Source organism: Saimiri boliviensis, chromosome 6 (genome assembly GCF_048565385.1).
Source record: "Saimiri boliviensis isolate mSaiBol1 chromosome 6, mSaiBol1.pri, whole genome shotgun sequence".
NCBI classification, from domain to species: domain Eukaryota; kingdom Metazoa; phylum Chordata; class Mammalia; order Primates; family Cebidae; genus Saimiri; species Saimiri boliviensis.
The window spans coordinates 50,008,622-50,025,492 of NC_133454.1; the positions used below are offsets into that span (position 1 = coordinate 50,008,622).

The window sequence follows — 16,871 nt, forward strand, 5'->3', positions numbered from 1 at the left end:
TAGTATGATAGACGAAGAAGGGGCAATACAAACTGAAAGTTACAATGGCTTTTTAAAAACTTACAGAAGTGTAATTGTTTGGGACTACTCTTAAAACTCATCTCTTTTAAAATGACAACATGCTATGCTTAATCATTGATATATAAAATTTCATTTTGTGCACTAATATAGGGATGCTTAATAATATGGTCTCTTGAAAAACTTAGTTGTCCCTGCTTTAGATAATTTAATTAAAAAGAGGTTTAGGTTGGTTCATGCTTCTACAATATAGTCTTTGTGACTTGAGGGTCACATTGTAACTTGAATGCTACTGCCGAGGTTAAGAACAAGAATTTAGATATCCATTGACTCAGATTTAAAATAATGGAGCACTTTAATGTAAACAGGGTTCTCCTCTTGCCAAACAAAACATAAACCACACCATTTTCTTTTCTACTGCACATACATTATTATTCAACCAAAGCCCTATTCTTGATTACTCCTTTCCAGAACAAACAGAAATGAAGTCACTTCCACTCGGTCCTCCCTTGTTTTAGTGCACTTTTGTGACTTTTGTTCCTGCATTTGACAAATCTCATCTTCTTTTCCCTCACAGGCTAAAAAATATGCTTCCAAGGCATATTTAATGCTGAATCATTTTGTAGGTGATAATTATATGAGGCAACTGGTCTGCCTGTCACCTCAGCATAATTGATAGTACTCTCTTCCACTCCCAAGTGCCTCATTTGCTGATATGGTCACCCGATGTGTCATGCCTAATTTTTCTCTTCTCATCCCCCAATTTCCCATTTCCAATTTTAACCACATTTATTTTTTAAAGCATAGGATTATATGCTAAATGGGGGAAAAAGAATAAGTCATCTAGTTATATTTCACATTATGAGAACTCCTTTGACAAAATCCTTCATAGGATGCCTCTATCTGAACTTTCTGGCAGCTAATCTGTTACCTTTTGAGGTGATATTTTCCACTACTAGGCATCTCTCCCCTTTTTTTTTTCTGAGACAGTCTTGCTCTGTCGCCTAGGCTGGAGTGCCCTGGCATGACTCAGGTCACTGCAACCTCCACCTCCTGGGTTCATGCAATTCTCCTGCCTCAGCTTCCTGAGTAGCTGGGATTACAGGCACACACTACCAAACCTGGCGAATTTCTGTATTTTTAGTAGAGACGGGGTTTCACCATGCTGGCCAGGAGTCTCGAACTCCTGACCTCGTGATCCACCCACCTCAGTCTCCCAAAGTGCTAGGATTACAGGTGTGAGCCATCGTGCCCGGCCACTATTAGTCATCTCTAACTTTTAAGAAAGCCTTTATCTTCAGCTTTAATTTTATTTTTCTTCCCCAGTCTGAAACTCTGGTTATAGTTTGGAATTCCTTTCTCAACCACGAGTTTTTGTAATGCCCAGGTTAAGGCATTAATTGTATATCCTAAACTAACTTCTTTTTAGTTACTTGAAATATTAGTTACATATTACCCTTGGGAAAATTGAGAAAATAGTTACTCAAGTCTTTTTTTTTTTTTTGCATTCAGATGAGGCACCTCATTTGAAAGGCTGCAGAGCTCTATCATTTAGTAGCTGTATGACCTCGGAAAGTTTATTTTATCCCCTTCAGGCTGTTTTTCAGCAACAAAACAAAAGCAAAATACCCCTCTTGTGGGCTGCTGTGAGAATCAAATAACATATAAAGTTCCTCAGGAACAGAGGCTTTATCATGCTTACCACTTTATTCTAAGTGTCTACTGCAGGCAGTAGCAAGTAACAGTAAGTTCTCAATAAATCTCTCTATAAACAATAAAAAGTCCTAGCACATTGACTTGCACATACCACTCAACGAAAGGTAGCTATTATTATTCTTTCATTCTTCCTATGATCTTGTTTCTAGAGTTATCAATATATTAATTCTCAGCCTCTTATGGAAGCTACCTTGTTTAATCAACATTCTTCTTAAAACGTAGTTCTAACAATTCAACACTACGTGGTGTATGGGGAGACTGCTTTATCTGAACATAATTATTTTAAGGAAGTCTAAACAAGAGTCTGCTGGGAAAAAGCTAGTCTACCAGCTTTATATATAAAGAGCAGACGCTTACAAAACCCATTAACTTTCTCACAATACAACCCTTTAAACACCGGGAAATGTATGGTTAAGAGAACATAAAATATCAGCAAACAAGAAGTGATCAGTCAGATAAGAGAAGAACCAGGATAGTGCAGTATTATGGAAAGCCACTGCAACCAATAGTTAGGTTTATTACTGTACCTAATAAACAGCCCAGTGTGGTGATTCCTATTCACTTAGTAGCCTCCCCATCTAGAATATACTCTGTGCTCTTTTTTGATGGCCAGACTGTGTAAAGTTCATACAGTGTTTAACCCAGGGATCCCCAAATATTGTTAGTTGAATGAGTAAACACAAACTTCAAGGAGGGCACTACAGTGAGCAGATGAACAGCTTTCTGATAGGAGACTGTACAATTAATGTTTTCACCAGTATATTTTAGGACAGCAGATTCAGATTAAGGAGCTGAGATTGAACGCAAATCGTAAAATTACAAACATAAAGGAAAAATTTATTTGGAAACTTTGCCAAAGAAAGAAATGTAAGTTGATTTAATAATTTGAAAGAACAGTAGGGTTTAGGTTTTGTTCTTATTTTTAGTGTGACTGAGATTGGAGTTTGTAGACATATCTGAAAAAAAATAGTGAAGGGAGAGATGGAAGATGATAAATGCTGAGGAAAAGATGGAAGGATAAGTCAGTGGAATAAAAAGGAGCATTTCTTTTTCGCCAACAGAAGTAAAAATAAAGTGTCTGAGTTAAACAGGTAGACAGGAAGCTGGAATTTTGGGATTCCTTGTTGGAAAGTTGTGAACAAAAGGTGAATGAAAGGATTGTTGATCTCTGGGAAGGTTGGTCCCATTAGCTCAGCTTTGAGACGACCTAAGAAAATCCCGCTGGGCGTGATGGCTCACGCCTGTAATCCCAGCACTTTGGGAGGCTGAGGCGGGCGGATCACCTGAGGTTTGGACTTTGAGACCAGCCTAACCAATATGGTGAAACCCCGTCTCCGGGGAAAAAAAAAGAAAAAAGAAAATCCCTTCCACCCCCGCTTCCCTGATCCAATCATTCTGCCTGCATAAAACCACCTGAATCAATCAACTGTTACCCTTCCGTTAGTACTAGGATATATTCATATAACTCCCATGTATTATATTAAGTAAAAATAAATCCATCTAAAAATAAGACAACAAGATTGCTGCTACACCAACAAAGGATTTTAAAGAGGGGTGTTTACAAGCTAAGTGAGGGTCAGAAGAAAGGAGTTGGTTTAAACTGCAAGTCGAGCTGCGGTGACACCTCCGAATGCAATCAAACGCTGCTGCAGCGCACTTCGTAAGAGATCGGATTTAACGCCAGGTAGCCGGTAGGGTGAGAATCGGGCGTGGCGGCTCCGGCTCCGACCCCGGCCCCGGCCCCGGCCCCCACCATTCACTCGACGGCTCTCGGCCCGAACGCTGGGTCCCACAGCCTGCCCAGGTTCTAGACGAACTGCCTCGGGCCCGGAAACAAGGAAGCCGTCTCCAGAGACCATCGCCAATGCTGACGCCGGCGGGCTGAGGTCGCCGTGGGAAAAGCGGCAGGCCACCCTGCTTCTCTGATCACCGGCGGACAGGGACACACTGTTTAGGGCCATCTTCAAACACTGCCCGCAGTATCTGCGTTACGTCTCTTGATCTAGGCAGGCCCTTCGCGACTCGCTAGATCAGTCCAGCCTGTCTCGGACCCCGCGACTAACGACACCGGAAGCCATAACTGGGCCGGCGGAAGAGCAAAAAGCCGCCTTGCCTTTAACGAGAGCCACCCTCGCGAGCATGCGCAGTCCGTCTGCGCACGTCGCGCCTAGAGCGCAAACGCAACGGGCGTTTACGTCGGTGACGCAAGGGAGCGTGAGGACGAGGGGCTTCCGAGATTGCGCAGTGAGCGCGTCGGCCTCGACCCTTTGGCCAGGTTAGGGAGGGGGCGACGTTGATATGGGGGCGGCGGCGGCGGAAGCAGATCGCACGCTCTTTGTGGGCAACCTTGAAACGAAAGTCACCGAGGAGCTCCTTTTCGAGCTTTTCCACCAGGTAAGCGTCTGGGGTCGGTCCTTTGGCCTTTCGTTTTCCGTCTGGCTTAGGGCCCGGCCCAGCGGCCACCCCGTTTTCTTTGCGCGAGCTCGGCCTTCGGGGGACCGGACGGGTGGCTGTTTGGGGGTGAAGGGCGCGTCTGGGTTGGGAAACTCTCGCTGGGTGTCGCTTTCCTGGAAGATCTTGCTTCGTTTAGGCCAAAAGTGACGACTAAAGGTGGTGGAGGGATCCTCGGTCAAGCTTCCCGTGGTAGAGATCCAGGGGTCCTTAGGGACATGGTGCGTGTGTAGGGTCTCCGTTGAGCAGTGCTTTTTCTTATTCCTCCTGTTCTCATCTTCCTCTTAGGATGATTTGCCTTTGGTTTATCTGACTGGGAACGTAATATTTTAATTTATTTGTGTCTGTGTTCCCTTAAAGTTTGCTTATAAACTTGCAGCATGATTAAAATGCATAAAATAAAATCGTAAGTACTCCGTAGAAAAACAGCATTTTAGTGTTGCTGTATTAAAATGTGTGATAGATTCTTAGTATCCCATTCCCCCAACCCTATCCCCTAATAACTGGTATTGTTTGATTAATGAATACAAAAGTCAGTTTTTAGCCCAAGAAAATCATTCTCTTGTTCTTGGTAAATGTTCATTTTCACAGTGGCAAAATAATGGCGATTGGTCACTATGTTAAGAAGCCATACAGTACTGTGATTTGCAAAAGTGATGGTGTTTCCAGTTCCTTATAGGCCCCCTTCCACAAATAAATAAATCTAATGTTCAGTCATAACTAGGATGTTTACTGTAGCCAAAATGGAAATCGGTGCATCATTTTTAAACGAAGTTTCTGATTACATTTCTGTTGTTTTTAAATTTTGTCATCTCTTATTTGTAAAATTTGAGTATTTTCCGTTAGCTGCTTTATTTACATTCTAAATGCCTTTTTGTTTGTAGGCTGGGCCAGTAATAAAGGTGAAAATTCCAAAAGATAAGGATGGTAAACCAAAGCAGTTTGCATTTGTGAATTTCAAACATGAAGTATCTGTTCCTTATGCAATGAATCTACTTAATGGAATCAAACTTTATGGAAGGCCTATCAAAATTCAATTTAGATCAGGTAACTGTCCAATGAGGTTAGGGGGGCATTGTTTCCTGCTGTTTTTAAATTTATTATTAATTTTAAAGAACTTCTTATTTGTAGATGAAACTGCTTTCTTAAGCATTGTGAATAACAAACTTTATATATCCCTGAAAACAGGTAACATTGACAGATTTTGAAATTATAATTTTAAAACTGAGCTTAAAATTTCATTTTGGGTTAGTGAAAAGAACATAAACTGTATCACTAAGAGAGTTGGGCTCGAGTGCTCTGAAAAGAGCTAGGTTTATTTTCTGAAAATACTTCTGGCTGCTTTGTAATTACTTTTATATGTTTTGATTTTTGATCATGTGAGGGTGAAACTTTCCGTGTATCCAGTCTTACAATTTAGGGTGGTGATTAGAAAAATATGGTCAGATTGGATATTTATGGAATACTTTGTTTTGCTTATCCGATATTATACACTTATAATGTTCACTCTGATGAAACTGTAAAGCAGTCTACAGCAGTTTGAGACTTTTTGTTTGTTTGTTTTTTGAGACAGAGTCTCAAACAGAATCTTGCTCTGTTGCCCAGGCTGGAGTGCAGTAGTGTGATCTCAGCTCACTGCAACCTCCGCCTCCCAGGTTCAAGTGATTCTCCTGCCTCAGCCTCCTGAGTAGCTAGAATTACAGGTGCGTGCCACCACGCCCAGCTGATTTTCGTGTTTTTAATAGAGATGGGGTTTCACCATGTTGGTCAGGCTGGTCTTGAACTCCTGACTTAATGATCCTCATGACTCCTGACCTCATGATTCTCATGACTCCTGACCTCGTGATCCTCATGACTCCTGACCTTGTGATCCTCATGACTCCTGACCTTGTTATCCGCTTGACCTCTCAAATTGCTGGGATTACAGGCATGAACCAACGTGCCTGGCCAGCAGTTTGAGATTTTTCTCTTTTAGACTGTGTTTGCCTTTTTGGAGTGATTTCAAGTGGTATGACAAAATTTCAAATTAAATTTTCTATCAAAAATAATTTTTCAAATTATTTCATTTTAGGAAGTAGTCATGCATCGCAAGATGTCAGTTTGTCATATCCCCAGCATCATGTTGGAAATTCAAGCCCTACCTCCACATCTCCTAGCAGGTAATAGTTCTCACTTATTGTTAAGATCATTTATCAGGAATTCTTACAGGGAATAGCCTCAAAACACATGAGTAAATAGTTTCCTTTTTTATGGTCCTATGTCTTTATTATTCTTCTGTATTACTTGCCTTTTGGGGTTATAGTTATATATCTATTCTAAGGGGGCTATAGACAAACATATTGTATATAGTTCCCTTAAAATAGATACTTATATATGTTCATTTGTAGCAACACAACCATGCCCACATATGTGTAAAATATATGTATGCACTTGAAACAAAATTTCTCAAAACATTATTTACCCCCACTACTTGCATTTCTATTTTCTATTTTACTTCATTTTTAAAAATTTTGTATTTATTTTATAATCATTTCTTGGTTGTTACTTAAAGTTGAAAAATACCAATTAGTCAGCAGACTACTGGACTAAGAATTCCTAGAATTGGATTCTAGGTCTGCCTCTATCAGTTGTATAATCTTGAGCTAGTCTCCTTTCTTAAGTCCCATCTTCCCATGTGTAAGGAAAAGAAGTTGAATTAAATGATTTGGAAAATCCCTTCAGGTACTGAGTGTTAGAAGGTATCATATTTACTTAAATAACTTTATTTGCTTTGGGGAGGTTAATATTTTACCAGGGACAGTTTTTTTGGTTGCTGTTTTTTTCTTTTTCTTTTTCTTTTTCTTTTTTTTAAGATGGGGTTTCTCCATGCTGGCCAGGCTGGTCTTGAACTCCTGACCTCAGGTGATCCACCCACCTCAGCCTCCCAAAGTGCTAGGATTACAGGCGTGAGCCACCATGCCCAGCTCGACAGTTTTTTCCTGGTATATCCGTAGAGCTATTTAAGAGTCATTTGAGAAAGATTTAATAAACACCTGCCATATGTCAGGTTCTTCACCAAATCTTTTACATATATGATTTCATTTATTCCTCACAGCAGTTTTATGAGGGTAGGGATTATTTTTATCTCTACCTTATATGTGAAGGGAAATGAAGAATGGAGGTTAACTTGCACAAGTTCAGTGGGCTGGGATTCAAACCCAGGCAGTATAGTGTAATTAAGCCCAACCACTCTGGGGAGGAGTTTAAAGTCTAAATGAAGACACGTATTATATGTATTTTCGCGATTACCTGTTCGATTACTGGAATAAGCTCTCTAAAGAAAGAGTAGAAAGGGCATTGAGAAAATTTTTTTTTTTAGACGGAGTTTTGCTCGTTACCCAGGCTGGAGTGCAATGGCGCGATCTCGGCTCACCACAACCTCCACCTCCTGGGTTCAGGCAATTCTCCTGCCTCAGCCTCCTAAGTAGTTGAAATTACAGGCACGCGCCACCATGCCCAGCTAATTTTTTGTGTTTTTAGTAGAGACGGGGTTTCACCATGTTGACCAGGATGGTCTCGATCTCTTGACCTCTCATGATCCACCCACCTCGGCCTCCCAAAGTGCTGGGATTACAGTCTTGAGCCACCGCGCCTGGCCGAGTTGAGAAAATTTTAAGAGAAGGAGATGATACAGACGAATGTGGAATTGAAAGAAGCCAGTGTACCTAGATCATAATGAATGAAAATGGAGAGCAGTAGGGGATATTGGCAGATAGGCTGGAGAGGATCTTGTAAACTTTATCAGGATGTTGAAGTTTTACCCTAAAATAGAGTAGGAAGGCAATGAAATGTTTTAGGTAGAATTCTGATAGGAACAAGTTTATATTTTAAGAGTTGTTTGGTTGCAATGGGAGAATGGACTGGAGGGCGCAAGTGTGAAAATACAGCAGTGAGGATTTGGTAGCAGGGTATTGATAGTGGTAGCAGTGTAGCAAGGAAGCTATTGATGGATGAGGTTGACAGTTTAGATTAAGGTGGTGCCATGAGCTAGAGAGAAGTGGATGGATATGAAGAGATACTGGAAGGTGGAATTGTAAGCAAGCAATAGTGCAAAAGGTATCCTCCTGGTATTCTTTCTTGCCAGCTGAAGTTAACTAACAGTGTTTAAACATTTCTTGGTAAAGTTGGAATTTAAAGCACTTCCCGCCACTTTAATGAAATCTTCAAAGGCATCCTAGGTGGAGGAAAATAAAAAGAAGTTTCCCACCCAATTTCTTTCGGGATTTAAAAAAAACAGGTGCAGTGACCGATGCCTGTAGTCCCGGCTACTTGGAAGGCTATGGTGGGAGGACCACTTGAGGCAGTGAGTTTGGGACCAGCCTAGGCAACATAGCGAGACACTCTCTTTCTTTAAAGAATTTCTTTGAAAAAAATGTACAAGTAAATACTTTGGTTTTAATCAAAGGCTAGAGAGTTTGTAATTTTTATAATATGAATTGTACTCCCCGCCCCTTAGCATACAGATAATATAACCTGATTAGAGAAAACTGAAAATTAAAAGATTCAAACTGTAAGACCAGCCAATTGGTTATTTGATTCTAATGACATTTTAAAATAATTTAAAACATTCTTAAAGTTAGTTTTTCTGTAGAGCAAGTTACTCCTATAGGAAGTAAGGAATAAGGTATAAATCCTCAATGTCCTATGCATGTTGTAGAACTCTTAACTCCTTACGTCTGAAAACCTTTCTGTTCTGTCTCAGGAAATGTCTACCTAATTGCTTAAGCCAAAAGTCCAGATCAGATCCTTTATTTCTTCTGTTTTCCTCATTCTACATATCTAGTTGATCAAATTCTTTTCATTTTAGTTTTCAATCTAGGTCTTCACATTAGCTTAGGGACTGACAAATTATTTATAGAAAGGGCTATATAGTTAATGTTTTATTATTTATTTATTTATTTGAGATGGAGTTTCACTCTTGTTGCCCAGGCTGGAGTGCAATGGTGCAATCTCGGCTCACCGCAACCTCCGCCTCCTGGGTTCAAGTGATTCTCCTGCCACAGCCTCCCGAGTAGCTGGGATTACAGGCATGCACCACCACACTCAGCTAATTTTTCTGTATTTAGTAGAGATGGGGTTTTTCCATGTTGGTCAGGCTGGTCTCAAACTCGTGATCTCAGGTAATCCACCCGCCTCAACCTTCCAAAGCGCTGAAATTACAGGTGTGAGCCACCGCACCTGACCCATAGTTAATATTTTAGACTTTGAGGGAGATACTGTTTCTGTCTCTGCCGTTGTAGCACTAAAGTAGTCATAGATAATACAAAAACAAGGGTGTGGCTTGTTCTAATAACACTTTGTTTAGGGAAAACTGAATTTGGCAGTTTGGCCCACCGGCTATAATTGCTCACCCCTGCGCTAGTCCTTTCAGCTGGGAAGGTTTTGCCTCCAGGTAACCTTGGTCTTCAGTTTTTACTACAATTGTCACCTTTTTAGAAAGACAGTCCCTTGCCAGGTAAAAGATGGGAACCTCCTGTCTGTTTCACTTCTGCTTGATCTTTAATCATACATTTTATCACTTAAAATCATGAGAAAATATCTTGTTGCCTGTATTCTTATTCTAGCTGCATAAGAGCAGATAACTTGTCTGTCTGGTTCATTCTGACCTTTGAGAAATGTGTATTGCTCGTGGTTGTCATTTAGTAAATAATTATTGGATGGTTATATGTTGATTTTACTTTTAGCAGGTACGAAAGAACTATGGATAACATGACTTCATCAGCACAGATAATTCAGAGATCTTTCTCTTCTCCAGAAAATTTTCAGAGACAAGCAGTGGTAGGTTGACTGTTTTTCAACTTGAATTACCGAAAACAAGCCATGCTTTGTTAAAATGTTACTGTTGTATCAAGTAACTGTTTTTTAATTAACTTTGTTAAGTTGGAGGTTTTATTCCTTTAGTCCTCAAGGCGTAAATGGACTTTTTAGATACCCTTTCCCCAAATTTTTGTTAGACTAGCATGATCTTTTTAGATTGAGCACTCATTTTAGTTTTCACTGGGCTGAAATAGAAACTTAAAAGACTGAAGAAATAGAAGTAAAACTGCTTTTGTATTTGTTTTTCTTTTCAACCGTCATTTATTCATTGTCTGATGATCTTGCACCTTATCCTGAGCGACTTTTCATAAACTTGGGTCTCTAGACCAGTTCTTTTTTGAACCTAACCCTTTTTTTTTTTTTTGGTGGCATAATGTCATCGTGAGACTAGGCTTAAAACCTTGGCTATCTTTTACTGTTTCTTCTTTGTCATTACTTATTCAAATAGGAAGCTATTGGTAACTGTTTGGTACCTAAATCGTGATCTTGGCTTATAGTCCCCAGGCTTTTGTATTTCATAGGTTTGCAAAATGAAATATAGAAGAGAAAATAAATTTCAGAGACCAGTATGAAGCATGTTAACTTTTATGTATATATTGCCAATTTTTCTAATTTTACTGTAGACTATTAAAAATGATCATATAGTAATATTTATCCACAGGCAGAATTTGGAAACCATCGGTCTAGTCAATGATACCTTCATTTTTCCCACACTAGTTCGTCTTGCACACTATTTCAGAATTAATATTACAGTTCTGTTTTGCTTATCTTCTCTGCACATTGGCTTTCCATTGTTTGTAAGATAAAGACACATTTCTGTAGCCCAGTTATTAGGGATTCTTATTGTCTGGTTCCAGTAAACCCTGTAGTCTTACCTTTAATTGTTTACTACTTAGTAAGATCTGTAAGCTGTCTCAGCCAGAATTACTTGGTATTTTCTGAACCTGTTCTGTGTTTCCCTGTTATTATTGTTTGCGCAATTGCCTTTTCTTGGCATATCTCCCCTTTAAAATATTTTCTTAAAACATTCCATCTCTTGTTTTAATACCCAGATAATATGCCACATTCATGAAACCTTTCCTAATGATACTGACCTCCTGATTCTTTATATGTTTTTTACACAGTGATTTTGCGTTATAATCATTTTGTGTGACTTATTCTAAGTTGCACTCTTGAGGACAAAGAGTAGTATTTATGTGTATATATCTTGTAGGTATACATTGGAATTAATGAAGCTATTGTACTGCTTTAGTTTTAGTCGTGTTTAATACAGGATCCATCTAGGCAACAGTGATTTTATTTTCTTTCATTATCTGTAACTGACCAAATACATATTGGCTTTGCTATTTAGAAGTATTAATATTTCCGCTTTTCCTCTCCCCTCAGATGAACAGTGCTATGAGACAAATGTCATATGGTGGAAAATTTGCTTCTCCACCTCTGGATCAATCAGGATTTTCACCATCACACAGTCATAGTTTTAACCAGTCTTCAAGCTCCCAGTGGCGCCAAGATACCCCATCCTCACAGCGTAAAGTCAGAATGAATTCTCATCCCTACCTAGCAGATAGACATTATAGCCGGGAACAGCGTTATACTGATCATGGGTCTGACCATCATTACAGGGGAAGCAGAGATGATTTCTTCTATGAAGATAGGAATCATGATGGCTGGAGCCATGACTATGATAACAGAAGAGACAGTAGTAGAGATGGAAAATGGCGCTCATCTCGACACTAACACGTGTTAAAAGGACATTGTTTTTATAGGGTCATTTTAGGCCCTTTGACTAAATGGATAAGGAAATAGTTTGTTGAAAAACTGTACAGAGCAGCTTTACAAGTTGTTACATTTCTTTATACATTTTTTAAAGCTACAATTTCATACAAAATGAATTGTGGTTTTATTACAGTAATAACCTTTCACCTCAGGGTTTTATGAAGAGGAAAGGGTTTTATGCAAAAAAAAAAAAAAAAAAAGTGCTACAATTCCTAATCATTTTAGACACTTTAGGAGGGGGCAAAGTTGTATGATAAAGCAGATATTTTAATTATTTGTTGTCTTTTTATATTGCAAGAAATTTCTTGCTAGTGAATCAGATTTTGGTGTACATAATAGAAAACATCCAAGTTGACAGTCTAAAATGGCTACCAGTATTTTGTTAATAAATTCAAAAATACAACTTTTCAGTGATTCATTTTACTAACATTCTGTTTGAGAAGGCTATTGGTTAAGTTTGGGGATAAAGGCATTGCTTAACTTCTTAGATAATTTAGATATAAATTCTGTGACATGCTCTTGAGCTTTACCCTAGTTGAACATACAAGTATAGATCTACACATACTGTTTCATTCAGAAATTTTAGTAATTGTTCATTAAATCACATTCAAGGCATAATAAGTCACTCAGGAAGTTGAAATATCTCTACATGTATGTTTTTACACTAAAAATGCAGAGTTAGCATAAATCCCCTTTTCAGGAAGAACAAAAATGTCAGTGCATGGTTAGATAAAATGGTAAAATGTTTTACTGAAAGCATACTCCTTTGGAAAAAGATTCATGAAGCCTTTAAGTGCTGCCTCTGTTGGTCAAACATTAAAAATTTTAACATTTTCAAAGTTCCCAGGTTGTGTACAAAGACACATTTAATGGAGATTGTACAGGTAGCTTTTTTGTTTGAACCTTTGAGAGAATCTAATCTTAACATTTTCTAATTTTAAAATTTTAAAATCTTGTTTAACAAAAACTTTTATGTATTAAGATACTGTTTTCCTTTACAGAATTGTTTACAAAAGTTCATTTGTTGAAAAATAAGGATCCTTTTCAATACCACAGCATTTGTACTGTCACTTTTTAATATACTAAAAAATATATAAAAGGAGGGGTGTGTCTTATTTTTTTTTTTTGATGTTACTGACTTCAGAGACATTGTGTACAAAGAATTACCAACATACTTTTATTCACTGATTGCTTGCTGTTTAGAATGTCAGTTCTTTAATTTTGAGCATCTTGAAGTATATCTTTTGTACATACAGAGCATGATGTTTCAGAATCAGATTTTCAGTGACCCCTGGATTATAGTTTGGAGTACTTTAGTTACCTTCAGTGGTCTCTAGGAGTTCTATGTACACTTAGATTTCCTGTTTAAAAATGAACTCAGTTTTTCTCTATCTAAGTAAATAGAGTTATTCAACTACTCAGCAAAGAATTATGATGAAAAATTTGTTTGCTTAAGCATTTTCACAGTAGAATTTGTTTCCAATGAGATTATTATTGGATGTCTTATCTATATGAAAATTTATTCAGTAGGTTTGTAGATACTTAACAAAGATGAGTACAGCTCTTTTGTTGTTTGGCTGTTTTTTGAGATGGAGTCTTGCTGCAACACCTAGGCTGGAGTGCAGTGGCCGGATCTCAGCTCACTGCAATCTCCACTTCCTGGGTTCAAGCGATTCTCCTGCCTCAGCCTCCCAAGTAGCTGGGATTACAGGCATGTACCACCATGCTTGGTTAATTTTTGTGTTTTTAGTAGAGATGGGGTTTCACCATGTTGGCCAGGCTAGTCTTGAACTCCTGACTTACCTGCCTAGCCTAAGTGCTGGGATTGCAGGCATGTACCATTGTACCCGCCTAATACTGCTTTATTACAAGTTTACCTGTGGTCAGATCCTTTCATGCTGGTTAACAGGTGACCCTGACTCAGAATAATCTTTTTCAATGACGTTTTGAGGGAAGCTTGTGAAGTTCCAGTGAATCTTCTTTTTCACTTCACGTTCAGTGAACTGGAAGTAACCAAACTAAATACATGTAAAGAGACAGTGCGAGACAGCCTCAAAAAATTGAATATAGTTGGTGAGACAACTCATAAGTACGGGTTGAACATCCCTTATCCAAAATGCTTGGGAAGTGTTTTCATGTTTTGGAGCATTTCAGATTTCAGATTTGGGATGCTCCAGCTCCAGCTTTGGAATAGCTACAAGAACAGAAAGAAAGAAGAGATTATTTTTGTGGGAGAGCAGTTTCTCTCAAGAGTGTTTCCCATGGGATGCTAGTCTCATAAGGTGTTATGCAAAAAAAAAAAAAAAAAAAAAAAAAAATGTTTGGAAGCCATTGTGTATTATTGTGTGACTTTCTCTTAGTCAAAAACAGCACCACAAAATTTCTGACAAGTACTATAGTAAAGAAATTCCTTACTACTTAACCTAGTATTTTCTACCTTTTCCCATCTAAAATAAAATTTTTATCCCACTTTATAATTTTGTTGTGTGTGCCCACTTTCCCCGTACCCACTGCTACCATCTTAAGAGTAGGCAATTTTCTCTACAGGATTATTCCAGCATCCCCCTAATGTTTTCGTGCTTCCAGTCTTCTTTCCTCAAATTCATTCCACACTCTTAAAAACTGAAGATGTAAATCTGTCACTCACCTGAATTAAAGCTTCAGTACCTAATATGACCCCTATTTGGCATCTGCTACTTCAGTCTCCTCTGATGACTTCGCTGCTTTAGTCCTCGTAATACTGTCCTTCACTGCTCAATCTATGCACTACTTCCATTAGAAAGGACTTGCTTTTGAGGTTTGTTAGGTGGCATTTCATGAGTATTTACTTTTGGGTTAATTCACCCCATTAGTGAGGCAAGACTTCTGAATAATAGGTAGATGCCTCATGAGTTATGAAATAACCCATTCTGGCTAGTGGGAACAGACATTGATTCTGGTCACATGTGAAGGCTAAGAAATACTCCCTCTAATTCTTTTGGGAAATTCTTTCTCCGTCTTTAGGTAGTTTCTTCAAACCTGTATACTGATCAGCTCTCTCATGAATACTGGAGAAAACCTGCCGGTCTCTAGGACTTCTCTCGCTGTGCAACTTGCCGCTTTTCAGTGCTGTGTACCAGCCATCCCAAATGCCTTTGTTTTCCTGGACTCTCGGCGTGTCTCCTGAGCTCAGTGAGTTTGCCAGGATCTGCCTGCCCTGTCACCCATCCCCACATGCTGCTACCTGAACATTCCCTCAAGGTAGCAAGCAAGGCAATCATGCTTCATTTGTTTTCTGTTCTCTGAGATCACTGTCCTTTGTTCTTGATGTCTATGGTCTTGTTTTACACATTTTGCCTTTGTGTTAGTTGTTTCAGGCAGGAGGGCAAATCTAATCCCTGTTACTTCATCTTGGCCAGAAGTTGAAGTTAACCCATGGATTTTGATTTGTAATACCCTCACTCTTCTTCGTTTTTAATAGTCTGTATTTTTTTTTTTCTTTTTGAGATGGAGTCTTGCTCTGTCTCCCAGGCTAGAGTGCAGTGGCGTGATCTCAGCTCACTGCAACCTCTGCCTCCTGGGTTCAAGTGATTCTCCTGCCTCAGCCTCCAGAGTAGCTGGGATTATAGGCGTGCGCTGCCACACACAGCTAATTTTTTTGTATTTTTAGTAGAGATGAGGATTCAATATGTTGGTCAGGCTGGTCTCGAGCTCCTGACCTCATGATCCACCCACCTTGGCCTCCCAAAGCGCTAGGAGTGCAGGCGTGAGCCACCATGCCTAGCCAATAGTCTGTATTTTTAGTTTTGATTTTTCTCTTTTAACCTTAGATATTGAGAAGAGTCTTTATTTCTAAATGACTTTTTTTCCTCCATTCTTCTGTTGTGATTTCTAATTTTGTAGCTTTGTAAACAGAGAATGTAACCTATGTGATGATAACTCATACAGAGACAAACCACATTGCCACCTGGTTGGTAACAGGATTTTTCTAGGTTGCCTGGCAGTGAGTTAGCCGGGCTGAACCGTGGCTCAAGCACACCTCTCCAGAAGATGCCAAGAGAGTCTAGGCCCACATCCAACCTCTCTGGCTGAGCCTGTCATACACTGTGTGACTCCAGCATGGCATTGCATTAGTTGCATGGTAATTGCTTGATGATTTCTTTTCCCAGCTTTTATAATGGTTTCATGGATGTTTGAATAAGATTTGTTTTCTCTGTGTCAAAATTTTATCTTTACAAAATGCTCTCTTACCTGATAAGATTTGTAAACCCAAAAGTCAGACTGAGAGATCATTTAAAAAATGAAAAATTTCTATGCATTTTATTTTCATTAAATACACAAAAATAAACATTCAGTTGTCAGTCTTTTGATGCAGGGCCAGCACCTTTTTAAAGTCTTTTTAAGAAAATCTTGAGGCCGGGCGCGGTGGCTCATGCCTGTAATCCCAGTACTTTGGGAGGCCGAGGTGGGCAGATCAGGAGTTTGAGATCAGGAGTTTGAGACCAGCCTAGCCAACATAGCAAACCCTCATCTCTACTAAAAATACAGAAATTAGCTGGGCGTGGTGGCAGGCACCTGTAATCTTAGCTACTCGGGAGGCTGAAGCAGGGAGAATCGCTTGAACCTGGGAGACGGACATTGCGGTGAGCCGAGATAGCGCCATTGCACTCTAGCTAGCCTGAGTGACAGCAAGACTGTCACACACACACACACACACACACACACACACACACACACACACACAAATTCTTGAATATATACCCATTGAAGTTCAGTCCACTTTCTTGGACTGCACTACCAGACTGCATTGCCTATGATTTCTAATTTGGACTTCTTTATGGTGCAAGGCAATGTAGAGAAACTGGTGGAGTATTCAAATTTTCCAGGTTTCTCACTCAAATCATTTTATAGTTGTCTTATGCATACTTACCTGATAGCAAATTTTATAGTGATCCATCTGTATTGAATCTTTACAAAATATTCAACTAATTTTCTAGTAAGAACTAGTGTTTTTTACACTAATATTCTATTAGTTACATAATATTAAAAATAACATTAATAGGATCTGATGT

General features: G+C 39.1%; 2 protein-coding genes across 3 annotated transcripts; one reads left to right on the plus strand and one right to left on the minus strand.

The window, feature by feature from the left end:
* Positions 1–293: 293 nt before the first annotated feature.
* Positions 294–3,888, minus strand: C6H11orf71 (chromosome 6 C11orf71 homolog). The gene has a single exon (XM_074400625.1). The coding sequence runs from the start codon at positions 3,693–3,695 to the stop codon at positions 3,330–3,332; it is 366 nt and encodes a 121-aa protein (XP_074256726.1). The 5' UTR covers positions 3,696–3,888; the 3' UTR covers positions 294–3,329.
* Positions 3,889–3,912: 24 nt separating this feature from the next.
* RBM7 (RNA binding motif protein 7) lies at positions 3,913–13,370 on the plus strand. 2 transcript variants are annotated; one of them, XM_039470609.2, is made up of 5 exons: positions 3,913–4,128; positions 5,070–5,232; positions 6,257–6,344; positions 9,912–10,002; positions 11,428–13,370. In XM_039470609.2, the coding sequence occupies exons 1-5, from the start codon at positions 4,033–4,035 to the stop codon at positions 11,779–11,781; spliced, it is 792 nt and encodes a 263-aa protein (XP_039326543.1). In that variant the 5' UTR covers positions 3,913–4,032; the 3' UTR covers positions 11,782–13,370. The 2 variants fall into 2 exon arrangements, with proteins under 2 accessions (XP_039326543.1, XP_003945221.2); XM_003945172.4 differs by having other exon boundaries at positions 3,918–4,128; positions 9,909–10,002.
* The last annotated feature ends 3,501 nt before the right edge of the window (positions 13,371–16,871 follow it).